Source organism: Sinocyclocheilus rhinocerous, unplaced genomic scaffold (genome assembly GCF_001515625.1).
Source record: "Sinocyclocheilus rhinocerous isolate Xijiao unplaced genomic scaffold, SAMN03320098_v1.1 scaffold57, whole genome shotgun sequence".
Taxonomy (NCBI): domain Eukaryota; kingdom Metazoa; phylum Chordata; class Actinopteri; order Cypriniformes; family Cyprinidae; genus Sinocyclocheilus; species Sinocyclocheilus rhinocerous.
Window position 1 is genome coordinate 2,019,432 of NW_015652130.1, and position 21,972 is coordinate 2,041,403.

The 21,972-nt window shown below is 35.3% G+C and overlaps 1 protein-coding gene across 1 annotated transcript in view; it reads left to right on the forward strand.

The window, feature by feature from the left end:
* The window catches only part of LOC107713532 (uncharacterized protein C3orf67 homolog), a 32,189-nt gene that overhangs the window by 8,891 nt on the left and 1,326 nt on the right, over nucleotides 1-21,972 (forward strand). The window contains exons 7-15 of the mRNA XM_016519065.1: nucleotides 1,932-2,051; nucleotides 4,770-4,949; nucleotides 5,101-5,214; nucleotides 5,994-6,125; nucleotides 10,267-10,580; nucleotides 14,398-14,712; nucleotides 17,045-17,215; nucleotides 19,069-19,140; nucleotides 20,088-20,149. Of these exons, the coding sequence (XP_016374551.1) occupies nucleotides 1,932-2,051; nucleotides 4,770-4,949; nucleotides 5,101-5,214; nucleotides 5,994-6,125; nucleotides 10,267-10,580; nucleotides 14,398-14,712; nucleotides 17,045-17,215; nucleotides 19,069-19,140; nucleotides 20,088-20,149 (1,480 nt within the window). The remainder of the gene's footprint in view (nucleotides 1-1,931; nucleotides 2,052-4,769; nucleotides 4,950-5,100; nucleotides 5,215-5,993; nucleotides 6,126-10,266; nucleotides 10,581-14,397; nucleotides 14,713-17,044; nucleotides 17,216-19,068; nucleotides 19,141-20,087; nucleotides 20,150-21,972) is intronic.

The following is a 21,972-nucleotide window of genomic DNA, read 5'->3' on the forward strand; positions in this document are numbered from 1 at the left end:
TTCAAGATTAAAAAAAACTTTATGAATCCCAGAATGGAAATTGCTTTCCATGTTACAATTGCTCTCAAGAAAGAAAGATAGAAATGAAAGAAAGAAAGAAAAAGCTAATAAAATGAATAAATATATACCTATATATCAATAAAATTAAAAAATGAATAAGTAACGCATACAAATAATAATATAAAACTATACCAGTGAAAATGGTAGTTTAGATCAAATATGAAATTAATTCAAGTGGAATGGAATGACAAATGTGGAATATAATAAGTCCAGTATGGTAATGGTAATTAAGTACAGTAGTTATATAGTATGCATTGCACACTAATCTTAGTATTAATAAATAGGCAGTAATAATAATAATAAATTGCATTGCACAAGAAAAGTCCCTTATTGCATATGAAATGAACATGTATTGCACATGCATTACTCAAAAAATGTCCCAGCACTTATAGAGAGGAGTTGTACAGCCTAATGGCCACAGGGATAAAGGATCTTCTGAAGCGCTCAGTGGAACACTTGGCACTAATCGGTCTCTGGCTGAATGTGCTCCTCTGGTCGACCAGCACACTGTGTAGTGGGTGAGAAGGATTGTCCAGGTTTGAGTAAAGTTTTGACAATATCCTTCTCTCAGCCACAACGTGAACAGGGTCCAGCTCCATGCCAAGTACAGAGCCAGCCCTCCTAACTAGTTTGTCCAGTTTATTTCTGTCTGCCACCTTCATACTACTTCCCCAACAGACCACCGCATAGAAAATGACACTAGACACCACAGACTCATAGAACATCTGCAGCATAGTGTTGCAGACGTTAAAAGACTTGAGCCTCCTCAGAAAATACAGCCTGCTTTGACCTTTCTTGAAGAGTGCTGTTGAATTTGATGTCCAGTCCAGTTTGTTGTCTATATGGACTCCCAGGTATATATATATACAATGTGACAAATGTAGCTTGCAAATATAGACAAACAACATTTGATCCCAAACTACTTTGTCCTTAGCTTCATTTCTGCTACATTTGCAATATAATAATTAATAATAATAATTATTATTATTATATTATTATTATTATAAATTATAAACAAATATGTATTTTAAAACATTTTATATTATATTAATATTATTATACAGTGAATGTTAAGAATATTTTAAAATAATAATTCAAGTAATTAAACTGTAGTTAAACTGTATTCAAACATTCATAAAATGCTTTCAAACTCACACAACAGAGTTGCAGAAAACTGCAAATATAATAATAATAATTATTATTATGATTATTATAAATTATAAACAAATATGTATTTAAAAACATTTTATATTATATTAATATTAATTATACAATGAATGTTAAGAATATTTAAAAATAATAATTAAATTAATTAAACTGTAGTTAAACTGTATTCAAACATTCATAAAATGCTTTCAAACACACAACAGAGTTGCAGAAAACTACAAATATAATAATAATAATAATTATTATGATTATTATATTATTATAAATTATAAACAAATATGTATTTAAAAACATTTTATATTATATTAATATTAATTATACAATGAATGTTACGAATATTTAAAAAATAATAATTAAATTAATTAAACTGTAGTTAAACTGTATTCAAACATTCATAAAATGTTTTCAAACTCACACAACAGGGTTGCAGAAAACTGCAAATCTCACAGAAAACACAAAAGCTTATAAAATGTGTTGTTTGACCTTGGTTGAATGTCTGAAAGTTAAGCACGTCTTTTCACTGACCATTTGTTGAAAAGCATAAACATTAAACAATTCATGGAAAGTGCCAAATGCTTCGCCTTAATATTCTGTTTTTGACATTTTAGCCTAGATCTGTTTCTTTGCTTGGTGATGCATCTTCACAACATTGTTTTCTCATTGCCTGAAAAGCTTCTACTTTTTGTATTTTACTCAAGGTTTAGAAATAAGTAACGGTCCAATAGAAGAGATTCCGAGAAACTGCCAGTTTCCAAGTGAAGTTCAGCATGTTGTCCAGCTGGTGAACATGAAGACACTGGGGCAGACTGCAAACTCAGACGCCGGTCAGTTACTTTATCGTTCAACACCAATCCCTTCTTTGCTTAGTTTCTATTTGTAGTTTTACATTTCCTTAACTGAGTCAAAGTTTTGTGTTTTTGCCGTTTGTTCTTTGCTAAACAGAAGGTCAGACCCTGAAGAACTCTCCTGCTATTTGCTGTCTGTTAGTTTACTGACGAGAGACACCTCTTGCCAAGAGAGCTCTAATCATCTCTCTTTAGTCACATACCTGTCCACTCTGCCAGCCCAGTGAGACCTTCATAGCTGTTCTTACAGTTTTTATTTATCCAGACATCTGTTGGCCTCATATCACAGTGCCAGACTGCTGTCATCTCACCCTTAGATTCTCGAAAAAGACTCAAATAATGCACTAGCAAGATATTAATATAACAGGAGGTCAATCACTGACAAGAGGTGTTGGACTGTAATGAGATCATATCAAATGTTTCTACATATACAAATATTGCAACAAAAGACCGCAGTCTCTCGTTCTACATTAATAATTTCCCCTGTTTCATCACCTAGCAACAACGTATCAAAACACCGTGGACCTTGTGTATGAAACCGTGTAGATGTAGCTTACAGCCTTGGATCCTGAGCTGGCTGTTATATTGAAATGACAAATGGCAGTATTTTGTGTTTTGTTGCCAGGTTGCCATGACCTTAACGCTGCTTTTTCTTGCAGCATTGCGCTAAATAACAATTGAAAATACGCCAATTGCAAACCAACAGATGGCAAGGGCCTCACAATTACAAGGATTATGAACATGAAAACAGTCATAGAGGATGTTGTTATATTGTTAGTCTAAATACAAATATTATGTTTTAATACATCATCACTTCACTGGAATGGCAGATGTTAGAATACTCGGGGATTAATTTGGGCCGAAACAATCCATCTTTTTCTTTCTTTCTAAAAAAATCTAAAAAATAAGTTCGCGTACAGTATTCATTCACTTTATTTATAGAGCACTTTACAACTGCACCTGCAGACCAAAGTGCTGTACAATCAAAAAAAAAACAAAAAAAACACTTCATTAAAACACGACTTAAAACAACACAGATCCTACTAACAACAAAAACTAGCCCACCCTCTCAAAGGTTAAAGACAAGAAGTAGTTTTTGACTTCAACTTTAAAAACATTCAAAGATGAGACTTCTCTTAAGTTCCTGAGGAAGACTATTCCAGAGCTTCGGCCCCGCAACAGCAAAGGCCTGATCCCCTTTTAACTTTAAATGAGTACGAGGGACAGTAAGCAATAACTTATTATTGGATCTTAGAGACCTAGGTGCTTGACGAACAGCAACGAGCTCAGACACGTAAGCAGGGGCCAACCCATGCACTGCTTTAAAAACATACAGAAGAGTTTTATATTTTATCCTGTAGTTCACTGGTAGCCACTTGAGAGAAGCTAAAATAGGAGAGATATGATGACTTTTCTTAGCACCCACTAGCAGCCTAGCTGCTGCATTCTGAACTAATTGCAAGCGTGAGATAGTGGTCTGACAGGACTCCACATACAACACATTGCAATAATCCAAACGAGACAAAACAAAGGCATTAATAACCTTCTCTAAGTCTTTTCTTGACAGAATAGGCTTATAAGTAGTAGTAAGTCTTTACTACAGCATTAATCTACTTGTCAAATTTCAGCTCTGGGTCAAACAAATATGTGGACATATCTAAACATCCTCTGGCAGGGCCAAAAAACATAATCTCAGTTTTACTCCGGTTCAGCTGAAGCAGATTTTGAGTCATCCAGCTCTTAACCTCCTCTAGGCATGCAAATAGCAAATTAGAACTGTTGTTCTCTCCCACTCTCATAGGTAAATAGATCTGAGTATCATCCGCATACAAATGGTACGACATGCCGTATTTTTTAAAAATTGAACCCAGGGGCAACATATACAATGAAAATAAAATAGGGCCAATAACAGAAACAAATGAAGAGGAATTATATACCTCAGAAAATTCTACCGCCGTGGATGAAGTAATAAGACGAGAACAAAACACACCTGACTGTGGCAAAACTGGTTTGCATGGCATAACAACATTAAAAATTACAGGCATGTGATCAGACAGACCATAATTTAAAACATCGACATTACAAATAGGAAGGCCCAGAGATAAGACCAAGTCCAAAATATGGCCTTGCTCATGGGTTGGATTTGAAATAAACTGTGTGAAATTAAAAGAGTCCACCAGCTGTAAAAACTCAAGTATGTTTTTTTCTTGAGCATCATATTTGAAACATCAGGCTTTTAATGGCCCATATAGTATGATATGGTTAGAATATGGAGCTCATACTAAAAGAGGAAAAAAAACACCTCAAATTTATTCAGAGGCCCAAACTGAGCAAAAACAGGCAATTAGGTACATTTGCTGTTATTTATATGGCCAAAAAGTGAAAAAGAAATTGTGATAACTTGTAAATCAGTGAAGTATTTAAGAGTATAGCAAACTACTTACATAAAAAGCATGCAAATATTAGTAATCACTTTATTTCGCCCAATAATATTTCTTAGTAAGATTATATTTAAATGCTTAGTTTTATAACCAAGCCTCTGTAGCTTTGAAATATTACTTACAATTTAAAACTTATTGTATTATATTTTATATAATTTAGAAGCCTTAGAAATCTGCATATCAAATATAAATGTGGGCGTTATAGGGTTATATCAGCTAAGTTTTTGTAAATGTTTTGCGCATGTCTGTTTACTAGAAGAGACAGGTGGTGTCAAAGCATCCATCACAAGGGGTCCTACACCGCGGGACTCGTCCCATATTGCTTTCGGGTCAAAAGTTATCGGACCCCCTCCGCTCACTGCCAGGAAGAGCAGCTCATCTGCAAACAGGAAAGAAGAAAGAACCAAGTCTGAACTGAGCCTCAACATACCGTCAGGCAAATACACATTCATTTATTTTCTTGACACATAACATTATCTAGTATATTTTGAGGTTAATTAAAATGTTGGTACAAAAATTAGATTTTAGAAGGAATGTAGTTTGGGTAAAGCAATCTTTTTAGTACTGTATTATGTTTCCGAATATAGGCAGAACTGAAAATGTACAGCCACGACCTCCACTTGAAAGGCCATCCGCTGAGAAAATGGGCTCTAGGAGACCACAGAGAATCCAGAATGTGAGGAGAGAAAAATCAAACACAGGTGAGTTTATTAAATACACTGTATATATTATACACTATTGTTCAAAAGTTTGGTGTCGTTAAGACTTTTACATTTTTTTTGAAAGCCTCTTATGCTCACCAATGCTGCATTTATTTGATCAAAAATACAATAAAACAGTAATATTGTGAAATATTATTACTATTGCAAATAATTGTTTTCAGCAGCCATTAGTCCAGTCTTCAGTGTCACGTGATCCTTCAGAAAACATTCTAAAATGCTATTAAAGTTGTGCAGTTGTGCTTCTTAGAATTTTTATGGAAACTGTGATACATTTTCAAGATTCTTTGATGAATAGAAAGTAAAAAAAAAAAACAGCATTTACTTGAAATAGAACATTTTTGTAGCATTGTAAAAGTCTTTACTGTCACCTTTAATCAAATTATCTTTCCAAATTGTTTTTAAATCATACTGACCCCAAACTTTTGAATGATATATATTCAGTAAATGATAGGATTTATTTATGTCAGTCAGTTTAAGTATGTTCATACTGTCATTGTACAAATCATTTTTATTTAATTAATTAATTAATTTATTGAATATTGATTAAAACAGGACTTTTCATGTGCTCAGTACTGATATTTTGCCTTTGGCCATCAAAATCTTGCACTTGTTTTAAAATAAAATGTTAATCAGACAGATGACATTCCCTCTAGAGATTCATGCCACGAGTTCTCTTGAAATTAATTCCTTGTTGACTTTTGAAGTCTGCTATTACAAAGTCATTGTATTTTATTTTGGTCTCATATGTACTCTCAAAGATAAAGAAGGTGGCAAAATTAGCCTGAACCCAGAGGGACCTGAACTTCAAGGAAAAATTGCATTATCCTCACTTCAAACTCTGGGCTCTGGCTTACCAGTAGAAGACAAATTAACCAATCCAATTCTACGAGGTGAGTAATTACTATGTGTTGCTCACATGTTATAGTGGGGATACTTAAACTGCTGGTTTGACCTGACACCCAACTCAGATGTATAATTCTTTCTGGTGGTTCTTACTATGGCAACCACAACTATTATTATGACTCATATATCAGTGAACAAAAATCCAAACTGTTTTGCTACAGACATACTGTAATGATACCTCAAACTGTACAACTTGTGCTGTGGTCTATTTATATTTTAGTGATCACACATATGATTTTCACGTGATGGGCAATGCAATCAGATGAGAACAAAACTGAACTAGGCTGAAAATTACACCATTGTCTCCTGTAGAGCTGCTTTATAGCTGAATCAAATTCATTCATAAATTTAGCCAAATTGTGCAACATTGACAGTTAATGAACTAAACTGAATCAACACTGAACTGACTGGAGCTGCAAAATGACACTATTGTCTTTAGCAGAATTTTAAAGGGGTCATATGAGGCTATTTTAAAGATCATTATTTTGTGTATTTGGTGTCCCATAAGTTGGCATCATTGATTCTTTTGCTTTTCTGTTTAATTCTGTATGTGAAGCTGCTTTGAAACAATCTCCATTGTATAAAGCTCTATATAAATAAAGGTGATTTGATCAAAGGTCTAGCAAACCAAACATTCCAAATGAGCGATACTGGAATCGGTCTCGACGCCGACACAGAGAACATGAGCAGTTGTTCCACGTGAGCAATTCTTTCCTGCGGAGTAGGTCTAACTCGAACTTCCCTTTAGCAGAGGAAAGAGAGTTCATTTGTGGTAATGGGACATTAAGTACACTGTGTAGGTCAGAAAGAAGTCTCTGGGGTTCAGGCAAGCTTGCACCGTGGGCAATTAGAAAAGGTGATTACAATATAAGCCTGTTCAAAAACGTGCCAGGAATCAAAATATGCTAAATCCCTCAGAATGGCAAGAGAGAAGGCAGCCCTTGAGAGGTGCTCTGTGAGCCTGCATGCTTTAATTAGATGAAACACTACTCTGTGAAGAGCTTAATAGAGCCTTTACATCACTTTATCTGACATGGCTATTATGTTGCTGTTTTCATATTTCATTTTAATATGTAATCAGTTGTTTAGCCGATAATGTCTTTATGATCCATGCATGTGAGCAAAACAAACAGAACAAAACACAGGCCGTTCAAAACAACACATTGGCAAGGAAATCACAAATGAGATCTTTGTATCTTAGTTGGACAACAATAAGACTAAATAGAGAAAAAAATGGAGATGGGTGAAGTATCTAGCTTGTGATGTGAAAAAGACTTCAGTGATCTCAGAAAGTCTTTGCACAGTTCATCCAATAATAAAAATTTGCTGAAAATTTACTCACCCTTAGGCCACCTAAGAGTTTGTTTCTCCATTGGAACAGATATGGAAAAAAATATCATTACACTACTTCCTCACCAAGAGATCATCTGCAATTAATGGGTGCCGTCAGAATGAGAGTCCAAGCATCACAATAATCCTCAAGTAATCCACAACAAGGTAACGTTTTGTAAAGCAAAAGGATGAGTGTTTAGTAAACAAATCCATCATTAAGATGTTTTAACGTCAAACTGTTGCTTCCAGCTAAAATATGAGTCCCACTGTCCATAACATTGCTTTGTCCAGTGAAAAAGTCATCTCATCTGATTCAGGAAAGAAATATGCACAGATTAAGCACTGTTCACAAAGGAAAACAGTCCAAACCGTTCTAAGCAAATATGTGGGTGGATTTGAACAACAGAGGATAGACTTTTTCACTGTTGGAAGCATTGTTATGGATTATGGACTGGTATTTTGGCCATGAATGATGAAGTTTAAAGTTAAAACACCAAATGATGGATTTTATTCTTACAAGCACATAGCTGTTGGACTCTCATTCTGACGGCACCCAATCACTGCAAAGGATCCATTGGTGAGCAAGTGATAAAATGCTAATTTTTTTTCAAATCTGCTCCAATAAAGAAACAAACACATCTATATCTTGAATGGCCTGAGGCTGAGTATATTTTTTTAGCAAATTGTAATTTTTGGGTGAACTATTCCTTTAAATGAAACATAGCTGAGAAGTTTTATGAGCTATAAAAGAGCAACCACAGAGCAATAAAAAGATATTTGCTGTAAACATTAATCTAAATCAGTGGTTCTCAACCTTTTTTTCCACTGGGCCGCACTATTGTTTTTACGAACTTCTTAGTCTTACGAAGCTTTTGGGAAACGCAGCCCTGTGCATTTGTAGTGGACGATGACAGTCATCAGCCAGAGTAACTTAAAGCGCAAAACAATTTGTTCGGGTCTCCAATGCCCTTTCTTTGTCCTTGTCTCCAAGTATGAGAAAGTACAGCTTAGGTTCACACAGTTCACACAACTTCACAGCGGTTTAGACTTTTTGCTTCTGTGCATTTTGCTGAAGTAGATCAAAGCGCTGTACGCTCATATGGCAAATTCATCACTTGGTCTCTGTGGTGTCTTTTGCTCCCTGCTCTCTGGGTGTCTTCTCTTTAGTATGAGGGCATGCAGACCCCACAGGCACACATCGCCCCGTCTGAATTATGATCTTACTGTACCATTGCTCCCTATTTACTAATGATGCTGTTTTTGTGTCAGTGGGAAAGCCAGAAAGTCCCCCCACCCTCTCCCCCATTCCTGAACCCATACACACACACAACTAGTTAATGCTATTTTTCCGTTATTCTCTTAGGACCGCAGATGTAAATTCCTTCCATTTACATCTTTAAAATATCGTTTCAACGCGTCTCCCCCATTTATGTATATTTTAAGGCATAATTAAAGCATAATGCTGCAGTTATCAAATGAAAGAGGTTGGACGAGTCCTTTAAATTCCTACTCGCCCACAGTTGGCAAGCGTAGTAGAATTCATCTCAATCTTCAAGGATTCTGCTTCTGCACTTATTTGCATATGCTCATTAAAATGAACGCAGGCAAGAAACACGAGTGCCGCTATAAAAAATGAAAGACGAAACATTATGTTTAGTAATTAGATCTCCATTATTGATCTTTATGGAAACAGTAAGTCAGTGGAAGAAAGAGAAACAAGTAGAAATTGTTTTCTCAACATTATTACCATCAGGCCTTTTTTTCAACAGAGCTTTTTTTTACAGAAACGGTGCACTTTGACAAATAAACAAAAGCAAAATCTCTCTCCTTAAATGATTTTATGTATCCTCTCTACTGTTACTGCCAATGTAAGTGTTAAAAAAGTTCTAAAATTATATTTACATTCCCGTTTAAAGATTTGGTGTCTTTTTTAAAATGTTTTTAAAAGAAGTCTTTTTTTTGCTCACCTAGGCTGCATAAATTTTATTTGATCAAAATGCAGTAAAACAATATTTTTGTGAAATAATATTATAATTTGAATAACCATTTAATATTTTAATATATTTTCAAATCGAATTTATTCTTGAGATGGCAAAGCTGAATTTTTAGCATCACTACTCAGTCTTCAGTGTCACATGGTCCTTTAGAAATCATTCTAAATGCTGATTTGTTGTTTAACATTATCAATGTTGAAAACAGTCGTGCCACTCAATATTTTTGTGGAAACCGTGTGAAAATTCAAAAGAACAACATTTATTCATTTTTAATAACAATGTAAACATCTTTACTGTCATTTTTGATCATTTTAATGTGTTCTTAATGAATAAAAGTAGTAATTTCTTAAAAATAAATAAATAAATTACTGACCCATAAACTTTTGAATGGTGGTGAATACAGTTGCCAAAAAAGTATTGGGACAATTTTTGATACTTAGGTACACAAATATATGAATTTCAGTGCATTATACTTGCCTTTACAACTAGACAGTGTCCAAATATTTTTTGTCTTAATTTCGAACAATACATCTATTGTTTTATCAAACTTCTTTTGTAAAATTGTTGATTAAACATTTTTCAAACTTCATTTAAATACTGTAAATGCCACTTTGTGTTTGTTTATATAGTACACAGATATTTATACATTTGTATGTGTGGCCTAAGACTTGTCAGTCAGTCAAAATAAAGCCAGACAGCATTTAAAAACAAGACAAAATACTAACATATACAAAGTACAGCACATTTTAAATGGCAACAAATGGTGATATTACCTGTAAATCTTCCTGTCATATTTCTGCAGACTGTGCTTCTAGTGCGGATACATCTGGGTCAGCCTTCAAGCCTCCATGCGCTGCTTCACCTCCAGAGCGTCTGCTGACTACAGATGATGCTGACCTTTGTGACACAGAAACTGAGCTCTCTCTCTGCGATGAGGAATACGAAGAGGAAGTCTTCACTTTCTCCTCATGCCCTCACTCAGCCAGACGGAATCAGGCTAGCAGCAACCCTGTTGAGGATTTGACCTTTGGCCTTAAAGGTCACAAGCTGGTAACAGAAGGAGAGCGCAAAGATGCACGTCTGGAGGATGATTTTGTCGGTAGTGAGAGTGAAGAGGTATGGCACGCAGACAACATACACGCACTTTAACATACAGAGACAGCAATAAATTTATGGCTTTGACATTAATTGATTTAGCAGGACTTGAGACTTGCTTCTCACATCCAATTAACAGATTTGAGGACATTCAGAATGTTGCTAAAGTAATTTAAGCGTTTATTCTATTGGGCTATCAAGTGGCTAGTAGAGCTGCACAACAGATAATTAGAGCTAAATTGTGATAAACTGTGTACAAAATAGACATAAAAATTAAATAAGCTCTTAGTCTTGTCCTAGACAGATCTTCATATGAAATCACGAAGAGAAAATGCATAGTTTCTGTCAGATTGGATAAGTCGGATGGCATTACTATTTCATGAGGAATATAAGTTGGTGTAATTAAAGCATAATGCTGCAGTTATCAAATGAAAGAGGTTGGACGAGTCCTATAAATTCCTACTCTCAGTTGGCAAGCGTAGTAGAATTCATCTCAGTCTTTTAAGGATTCTGCTTCTGCACTTATTTGCATATGCTCATTAAAATGAACGCAGGCGAGAAACACGAGTGCCGCTATAAAAAATGAAAGACTAAACATTATGTTTAGTAATTAGATGTCTATTATTGATCTTTATAGAAACAGTAAGTCAGTTGAAGAAATAGAAACAAGTAGAAATTGTTTTCTCAACATTATTACCATCAGACCTTATTTTCAGTTGTGCTTTTTTTACAGAATGGGTGCGCTTTGGCATGGATGATGCCTTATTTTCTTTTTTTTTTAAAGTTGGGATTTTTAACAGTCATTTAATTTATAATAATAATAATAATACATTTGATTGAAATAATTTTAATAAAATTTTATTTCATCCATCTATCCATTTTCTAAACTGTGTGTACTATGTTGGGTCACAGTAATATTGAAGATTTTTATTTTTAATGAAGTCAAAACAAAAACAAAACAAAACACAAAATTGAAAAAAGTATTTCAACATAAAGAAAATAAATGACAATGCTGTCACTGTGTACTCATTTTCATGTTGTTTTAAACCAGCATGCATTTTTTCTTCTGTAAAGCAAAAAATAAGATATTTTAAAACATTACAAGGAAAGTATTTTTTAAACCGTTTAATATAAAATATATTTTTCTCATCGTTTACTCACCCTGATGTTTTTCCAAACCAGCATGCATCTCTTTCTTCTTTGGAACATAAAAGATGTTTTGAAAATGTCCTCACAATTAAAGTAAAAATAAAATAAAATATAAAATAAAATAAAAAAGTCCTTACAACAAAAGTAAGTCAAGCAATAAAATACAATTCAGTTAAATAAGCAATGTTTATATCCAAAGGTACTTTACATTTTGTTTATCTTTTAATTTTGTTAAAATGATACACTTTTGTTGAGACACCTGTCAAAATAATCAATTCTCCTTTATCGCAACAGATGCTTGTACTGTAGAAATATGCCAACACTACAACTGCAACAATTCCCCATCTCCTTAACACATGTTGCCTGCATTGTTTTCTTTTCAAGATCCCTCTAAAGGAAATACGATCTAGTGGAGTCATCTGTTAATGATACATACACACACAACCTGATTGAGGCCCCCAGGGGCCCTGCCATTCAGCTAAATCCATGAAGAAAACCATCAGTTTTCTTCAGTTCAGTTCATTTCTGACAAGACGGCATTGAGCTCCACCGTGCTCTTGGGTTCTGCGTCCACTGAGAGGAACATCATTCATTATTCGCAGTCGGTTTCATCTCCTCCTGGGAAATCAGTCTCATCTTTGGCATACATATGTTCTGCTGCACTTAATTAGAGATTTTTGATTGATACCGCTGACAGTTTTATTTGTTGTTTATTTCCCCTTCCGTCCCCGCCCTTGATAAATTCCCTTTTCATGTCATTTTTTATTTGTTTTTCATCTGCATTCTCAAAAAAGTAGATGTCTGCATTTGTCTACTTATTACTAATGGGAGATGAAAAAAAGAAATAATGACTTGTCTGAGTATTCTGAACATTATGTTTATGTTGTACCTCTATAACTTGCACCTGTGTAAATCATTTCCACTAGAAGCAGAGGTGATTATATTCGCCGAATGACTTTCATTAATGCCACAGAGTTGTCATCGGAAGACAGATGAAGCAGTAACATATTGAAACTCATTTGCAACACAGCTTAATAGCCACTAAACACATTGAGTTTTGTAGATAACCTGCCCAGTTTAAATAAATTCATTGCAAATAGATATAGGGCCGCGCCAGACTGATGTGTGTTTACCGAATGTCAGCATTTCACATAGTGAGAGAAGATGACACTTTTTTTTAAACCAAAAAAAATAAAAAAGCTGAAATATTAAAACTGGTCCCTTCGGGGGATATGAAGATGGAAAGAAAGGAGGCAAAAACTTTGGCTGATCTGATGGCTCGGCTGGCCGTGCCCTTTTAGTGAGCTTGTCATCATTAGTGTGAAGCTTGCTGTTTAAGACCATTAGTGTAGATCAAAGCCTCACTAGTTTAAAGACCTTATCTTTTCCAAAACAGAGCAGAGACAGACAACTTTCTAGGCACAGTGTCGCGCTGATTAATTACAGGTAACTCTGATGTTACTCTGCCCGCGCCAGACTGTCTCGCGTCGTGGCTATTAATGCGTTTCATCTGTGACAGCGTTGGCGTTCGTGGCTCCGAGACCCTTGCAAGAGATTTCATCATTCTCTTTATGACTCCATCGCAAGTTTGTTGATAAATTTAATATTTGTAGTTTTAGAGGGAATTTTGATATATTAACGGATATCCTTCCTTGTGTTAATGGCCCAGACTGAAAGAAAATAATTGAGCGTAGTGGCGTTATTAATTTCGAGATGTCATAATTAGTGATGCTTGCTAAGGAAGTTTATTTGAAAAAGAAAGAGAGACAAAAACAACTATTCTTTAAAGGAATAGTTCACCCAAAAATAAAAATTTCCTGAGAATTTACTCACCTTCAAGCCATCAAAGATGTAGATGAGTTTGTTTCTTCATTAGAACAGATTTGGAGAAATTTTGCATTATTTGGCAGTGAATGGGTGCCATCAGAGTATAAACTGCTGAAAAAATAACAATAATCCACACAACTTCCATATAAAATACAAATCTTCTATTCATTAAATTGCTTTCTCAAATGAAAAAGTCGTCACATCTGAATTAGGAGAGAAATATGCACAGATCAAGCACTGTTTACAAGTGAAAGCAGTCCAAAAGAATTTTAAACAAATATGTCATTGGATTTGATGTGAGAAGACAACAGAGGATGGGCGTTTTCACTGGAAGAAGCGTTATTATGGATTATGGACTCGTATTTTGGCCAGAAGCTACAGCATCTTAATGTTGTGTTTTGTTTTGTACAAACATGCAGCTTTTCACTTCACAAGACATAAATTGACGGACTGGTGTCACGTGTATTACTTGTGGATTATTGTTGTGTTTTTATCGGCTGTTTGGACGGCACCCATTCACTGCAGAGGATCCATTTGGTGAGCAAGCGATGTAGATGTGTCTGTTTCTTCATCAGAACAGATTTTATAGCATTACATCTTGGATGGCATGAGGGTGAGCAAATCTTCACTAAATTTTCATTTTTGTGTGAACTAAGTCCTTTGTGTTACAGCCAAAAACAAGCAGAAAATCTCATAGATTTACAGAGAAGGCAACTAGAATATAATAAAGACTAATAAGCTATCACCTAGTAACAACCCTAGCAACAACCCACTACACATCAACCATTTCATGACTTAAATAAAAATTTAGTTATTTCATACAATCTATTTCTAACACCAATTACTTCTTTTTGCTTCACAGGATGAAATACATACCGAGTTCCTTCTGAGATGTGCAGTCCATTCCATTACTGCTCCCCCATCACCTCCTTCAGTACAAAAATACACAGTCCTACCCAAGTTCTCTTCTGAGCCAATTAAGACTCAAGCTTCCACAGTCCAGCATGTCTCTGAAGGACCAAAGAGGCATGAACCCATGCGAATAGCACCAACCCGCTGCCTCTCACCCAATACCAGACAAGGGAGCAGACTGGATCGGTCCGAAGCTGACACCAGGATATCTATCAACAGAGCATCTGTGCGAGAGATTTCACTGAAGAATTCTGGCCTCCAAAAGGTGAGCCAGTTTACCTTTTGAAGGGATAAAAAAAGAAAATTCTATTATCATTTAATTACCCTCATGTCTTTTTAAGCCTGTATGGATTTCTTCTGTTTTTTTAAGATTGTCTTATTGTTTTTGTCCATACAATGAAAGTCAAAGGGGTAAAGTTAAATAAAAGAATTATAATTAAATTAAATAAGTAATTCATATGCATGCAAGCAAAAATCAAGACAAAATAAGATTTAAAAAAAAAAAGATTAATCTCAATACAATGAAAGTCAATGGGGCCCAATGTTGTTTGGATGCCAGCATTTTTCCAAACATTTTCTTATGTGTTCAGTAGAAGAAAGAAAGTCATGCAGGTTTGGAACAACATCACGGTGAGTAAATGATGACAGAATTATCCCTTCGAGTAATCAGCACAAAGTTGCAAGCATAATTTATGTAAGATAGAGAAACGACCCTCAAAATAGTATAAACAGCTGATAAAAATAACACAATAAACCACACAAATTCCATCCAAAATACAAATCTTCTATTCATAAAATTGCTTTTTCAAATGAAAAAGTCATCACATCTGAATCAGGAGAGAAATATGCAAGCATAATTTATGTAAGATAGAGAAACAACCCTCAAAATATAGCAAGCACTTAGGTTTTGTGGAGTGAACCCACACCAATCACATGGCCTTGTGTTCATGTGGATGAAATGTTTTTTAACCGTAGCAAGCATGCAGGGTTAGAGGGGATCAAATCAAGCACATACTTCAGCTGAATTGGTGCACTCCAGCAGAGTGGCATGTTTATGAGGGCCTCTGTTCTTATTGTAATTTCAGAACTGGTGTGGTTCTTATCTTCCCCAGAGTCTGGATGTTTTAATCTGAATCCATTCAGACTGAGGGGAGTGGGTTGTGACCTTGCATCTCTGATGCTGTCAGACTCTGTCTGTCCAGTCCAGCCCAGTCCAGCCCAGGAAGGGCTCCTGATCCCCATTCCAGCCCAGGACAGATGCATTTGGAAATTGCAAATGGCAAAATTTTGCAAATGGCTTGGACATAGTGTTCTTTTGTCTTCGTGATTTATAAAACATATTTTCTGTGGATTTGAACTCCCAGCAGAAAATTATATTGATCAGAGGTCGCTCTTTCTTAGCTTATGACACAAATGAGATAATTCTTCACACACAGTCAAAACCTAATGTGATGTTTACATTGCAAAGACAATAAAAAATATTTGTAAATAAAGCAAAGATTATTGGAGTATGTTTTACAGGAAATTACTATTTCTGTCTTTTAACTTCTACATTTCATGTTTAAATGTGCCATTGTTTTGTAATTATTTGTGAAATTTAATAGCAATTTCTGAATAAAAATGGTTTCAAAGTAAATCCTACTCCAAATTTTTTTTCAGTGTGTACACAATCATATACATTGCATTTTAGTTTTATGCGAAAGGGATAATTCACCCCAAAATGAAAATGTACATTTAATCATTTACTCACCTGATGTCATTCCAAAGCTGTATGAATTTCTTTCTTCTGCAAGACGCAAAAGATAATAATAAATAAATTAAATGAAATAATCATGTACACAGAAATAACCTACTCCCCCTATCACTACAGATGCATGCAAGACAAATCTACACAAAAGAAGATATTTTGAAGAATATCCATAAAAATTTCCTGTTTTGTCCATACAATTAAAGTCAATGGGGAACAGTATTGTTTTTGACTTCAACTGTATGGACAAAAACAGCTGAAACATTCTTCAAAATATTAGAATATCAAAATGACAGAATTGTTTGATAAACTTGAGAAGCATTAGCCTTCAGCAAAGTCTCCATTTACTCTCCATTTCATCTCATTGTTTACTAGGAGAAACAACTGGGATATAAAAGAGAACTCATTAGTGTTCTTTCCTCTCTTAGAGGTTGGAATATGTTTGGACTAAAACGGGTCCAAGCATTTAGCACAACTAGACTCTCACCACAGGTCTGAAACAGTCATTAACTAAATGCTTTAAATGGAGTTTGATGTGGGAATTACTGAGGATCATTACGGATGCCCCATAACACTACTTTCCCCATTTAAACATGGCACATATCTTTGATGCTGGTGAAGTTTGTTGAGCTTATCTGGAAGGTTGCTCATAGATCCAGGTTGGACTTTATATACAGTAAGTGGATTTCTAAGCAGCAGGCAGCCATCCCTGCTGATGTCTTGGCCTTAATGGGGGTGCCAATTAGCTTGCAAGCTTTGATTGATTGCTTGCTAATTAGCTATACCCAGTAACGATCTGTCTCATTACAAAGTGGCACTGATGAAGTAATGAGATTTTTGGGCTTTACAGGTGAGTATCGATGAGAGGGTTCAACCTTTGGGCTCCAGCAGGTGTGATCTGAGGAGAAGTCAAGACGAAGAGGATGAGGAAGATGAGCTGCGAATGTTGGCCAGTTTAAAGAGAGAGCAGGAGGAAGAAGGAGACGGAGACATGGGCGGCCCGGGCCTTAGTGCATCACAGGTAGGAAATTCATATTCGTATTTCAGCCTAAATCAAAACAAGAAAGCATTGAAGAAATGATATACAGCTACAGGTGCATCTCAATAAATTAGAATGTCGTGGAAAAGTTCATTTATTTCAGTATTTCAACTCAAATTGTGAAACTCGTGTATTAAATAAATTCAATGCACACAGACTGAAGTAGTTTAAGTCTTTGGTTCTTTTAATTGTGATGATTTTGGCTCACATTTAACAAAAACCCACCAATTCACTATCTCAACAAATTAGAATAGTGAGTTGAATTACTGAAATACTTTTCCACGACATTCTAATTTATTGAGATGCACCTGTATATTACACATATTTGTTTATTTTTAAATATTTTAATATAAATATTTCAAATATTTTAATGTACACACTACTGTTCAATAGTTTGGGGTCAGTAGGATTTTTTTTTTTTTACAGAAATTAACACTTTTATTCAGTAAAGATGCAATAAATTGATCGAACTGACAGTAAAGACATTTTTGAGCTTACAAAAGATTTATATGTCATATAATTGTTCTTTTGAACTTTCTATTCAAGTAATCCTGAAAAAATTATCACAAAATATTGAGCAGCACAAGTGTTTTCAACATTTATCACGTGACCGTAAAATGGGAGTAATGGCTGCTTTAGACTGCACTAACATTTTGCAATTTTACAGTATTTTTGATCAAATAAATGCAGCCTTGGTAAGTATATAATATATATATATATATATATATATATGGTTGTAAGGATGCAAAATTGATCAAGTGACAGTAAATTTATATATACAGATTTATAACATTTGGAAAGATTTCTATTTTTAATCTTTTGAAATATTTTGTTCTTTTAAACTTTGTTTTTTAAAGAATCCTGAAAAAATATAAATATAAAAATATATATATATATAAAAACATTGAGCATTCAACATAGTGTGGCGAGTATCCCGAGTCCAGATTAGCGTCGCCCTGGAAACGCCGCTGCCACACTGATCACCGACGCACAACACCTGTGCGCGATGAGTGGCGCACCTGGAGCTCGTTCCCGCTGGCCTTAAAAGCCAGGAGAAGAGACACCAGCGGGAAGGCACCCCGGAGCTCCAGGCGACATTAATGCTTGTTTCTCCTTGTTCACAGAATCCGAAGGCACCCTGGGAGAGGGATCTGCACCACGGCACTGCACCCCACGAGCACCACGCTGAGACGGGCACCGAGCACCATTCATCAGAGCACGTGTGATCAGTGTGTGGGCAATAAATCACCCACCTATATATATAATGAATATTATTTTATTATTATTAATTGATGTGGTTGTTGTTATTAAAAGTTTAATTTCAAATTATTTTTATAATTGATATGTCAATTGAATATCAGTATAAGGATGTTGGTTGATTCAGTATTAATGACCTCATCCTTATTCACAACCAGAGCTATTTCACAGTTTTGATTCAACTTGATGTTTCAGTAGCTATAAAATGTATAAATCTCCCCGGAGTCCCGGGAGAAGACAGCCTTTAGCACTCCCAATGGCCACTGGCATTACCGGGTGCTACCCTTCGGCCTACACGGGGCACCAGCCACGTTCCAGCGGTTGATGGACATCTTGCTCCGGCCCCACCAAGCCTACGCCGCGGCTTACCTGGATGATGTTGTTATACACTCAGAGGGCTGGGAGACTCACCTGGAGTGTCTACGGAGGGTGTTGATGGAGCTCCGGCGGGCTGGCCTGACGGCAGATAATAAAATATTTCTGACTTGATGCATATGACACATGTTCTTTCCAGGTGTTGTGAGTCAGAATATAAAAACACAATACCAGTAAATAAACACTATTTTATCTTCTGTCAGGTTCACCACTGCAACATAAGTCTGAGTGCAAGCAGCGATGACACCTCAACCTGGACTCAGTGTATTCCTTTGGTGGGCTTACAAACCACACACACATACACTGTACAGACATTTACGGCAGTTATAATTACATAAGTCAAGCACATTGCCACACTTGAGCACAGCGCAGGAAGGCCTGAATTCCTTCTTCATTATTAGGCTCCTCGGTTACAGAGTGCTTTGTATGGATGAGCTGTAGCTAGCAGGCAAATAATAGAGAGAATATTAAAACTGTTTTCCTATAAAGAAGGGCAATCAAACAGTTTATATAAAAAAACCCACTAATTAGAGTGAAATAAACTCCCATGGCGTTTCAATATCAGACCCTATCCATCAGTTGTTGATGCTGTTGTTGTCTGTTGATTAGAAAGATATGCTGCAACTGCTAATCATGCCTGGTATTGAGAAACTGCAAATTAGTGGACTGTAAGACTGTGAAAACATAGCAATACTGCCACCATCAGGCGAGAAGAACATGCACAATAATTAAGTGCTTCTAGTTGTGCCTCAGGAACCAGATTTTACATTAGACATCAAGTGGTGAAACGACACCGTAACAAATCATTTATCATGCAGAAGTAAAAGAAAAATGTCAAATTTTATATTCAAAGATATAGTTTTAAAAATCATTCTGAATTAAAAAAAAATTAAAAATAGCAGAATCCACACCACGCCTATAACAATAACGTCACTGAGGAATGATATCAGTGGAATCGCTTTCTAAACATTTTTTTTTTTCAGCTGATGGAACAGCATTAGTATTAGACTCTATCAGAACAGACCTGCAACTCAGTTTTGATTCACGGCCCACCGGTTGAGAACCACTGCTCCAAACTATAAAGGCTTAAATCATTATTTTACAGTAAGGAATGCAGTTATCCAGAACATATTGTTTTTTCCTATATACTAGACTGGAGCTAATAGTGGGCAGACATGGCCCCTGAACCAGATTATAAATATACAGTGCTTATTCTTCACAGCCAGTGGATCAAGGCCAGCACTATCAGAAAGAAATGAACCCTCTTCTTCACTCTAATCCCAGGTAAGAGAAAAATACAATATTTTTAGCCTCTCTAAATCTGTGAGGCATAACTCTAAGCCATTATGCTAAGCCTGTCAGTATCTTAAGTGCTGAGGCTCAGACATGAATGAGTAATTTCAGAACTTTATCATGCAAGTTCATAAGAGAACTCTTGTCAGCCCTCAGGCCCATGCACGTTCAATAATTTGGACTTCTGAAAAGTGGTAAGAAAATGTGATAGGGATAGCTTGGGCACTGAACATTTTGAAGTTTCCATTGACAATTGTATCCAATGGTTCCAGGATACTAAAAAGAACTTTTGAACATCAAAGCATAAAAAGAGAGCAGGTGGTGTGCTCCACAAAATTTTATGCCAGCCTTCAAAAGATTTGTTTGCCATTCAATTCATGACAAACCTTCCAGACTGTCTACCTAACGGAGCACCTTATTTCTTTTTGTCTCCTCATTCTTTTCCTTAGTTTTTGACTTTAGTAATATATAAAATATAATAATCATCATCATTTAACTATTTTGTTTATATAATATTTATATACACCATTAATGTTATTATTAAAAATATAGTTTAATCATAATAACAATAATTATTAGTAGCAGCAGTATATGAATAAATAATCAGATAAAAATAAAAAATAATAATAAGTTAAAATGTTTAATAAATATTGGTTATTAAATATAACTATTTTGTTTATATAATATTTATATACTACTAATAATAATAATTACAACTGTATGACAAATGATCATGATAATAAAATATTTATTATTATATAAAATAAAATATTTATTATTATTAATAGTAGTAAAAATATAATGATAATAATAACAATAATAATTATCATTATTGTATTTTTAGCATTCGTAATTAATGAATTGCATAAATAGAATTATTATAAATTATTATAACATTATTATTATTATTAGTAGTAGCAGTATATAAATAATACATTAAGAAGATACAAATAAACAAAGAAAAACTACACTGCAATAATTAAACACTGTTTAGGAAGAAACTGATTCTGCATAATGACTGTTTATAAGTAGACCTTTAAATATAAATTAACCGATCAAAAATAATTTATGGCGCTGTGTTAATATGTTAATGTTTTTGTACACACAGCATAACTATGGCTAGTTTCCTACGCAGAACTTTTCCTGTCAAGGAAGCTGCCCACACTGCCACACCTCGGTGATTAATTAAGCATGGTTGTCAGGGACAATGAATAAGCAGGAGTTATGCATGTGCTCAGAGGCTTGCATGTGTCACCTAGCTGTCACCGCTGCAGCAGAGCTCGCTCGGAGGTCATCATCCACCTCCCTCCCGTCTCACCACGGAGCCTGTCCGTCAACACCACATGGTGCCTTAAAAAGAGGAGGGAATATGAAAGTAAATGAGATAATATGAAAGAGAGAGACATGCAGAAGGAGGGTCTTTCATTCACAACAATAGGTAACATGTTAGCGACAGAGCAGGAATTTCGAAAATGGGCTTTGATGCAGCTTCGTATGATTCTAGAAGCTTTAGTATAATTAAACTATAAATCATAGGTTAAAGGTCCCATATTGTCAAAACTGAAATTTCCTGGCTTTTTTCACGATAACTGAGGTCTAGGGGCTATTTAACTACCATATAAGTTTCAAAACAGTCAGTCCACAGCAAAATGCACACAGCCTGCATAAATTAGTTGTGATTTTTCACGAACAGTTGTGACTTCCGTAAAAAGTTGACGTCAGAACTACACAGTCACCGCCTTCAGTCACCACCCCGAGCACCGCCCACCGTCCCACTCTCCTTTAGCCAAACCCCCAGACAACATCGCGTCCAT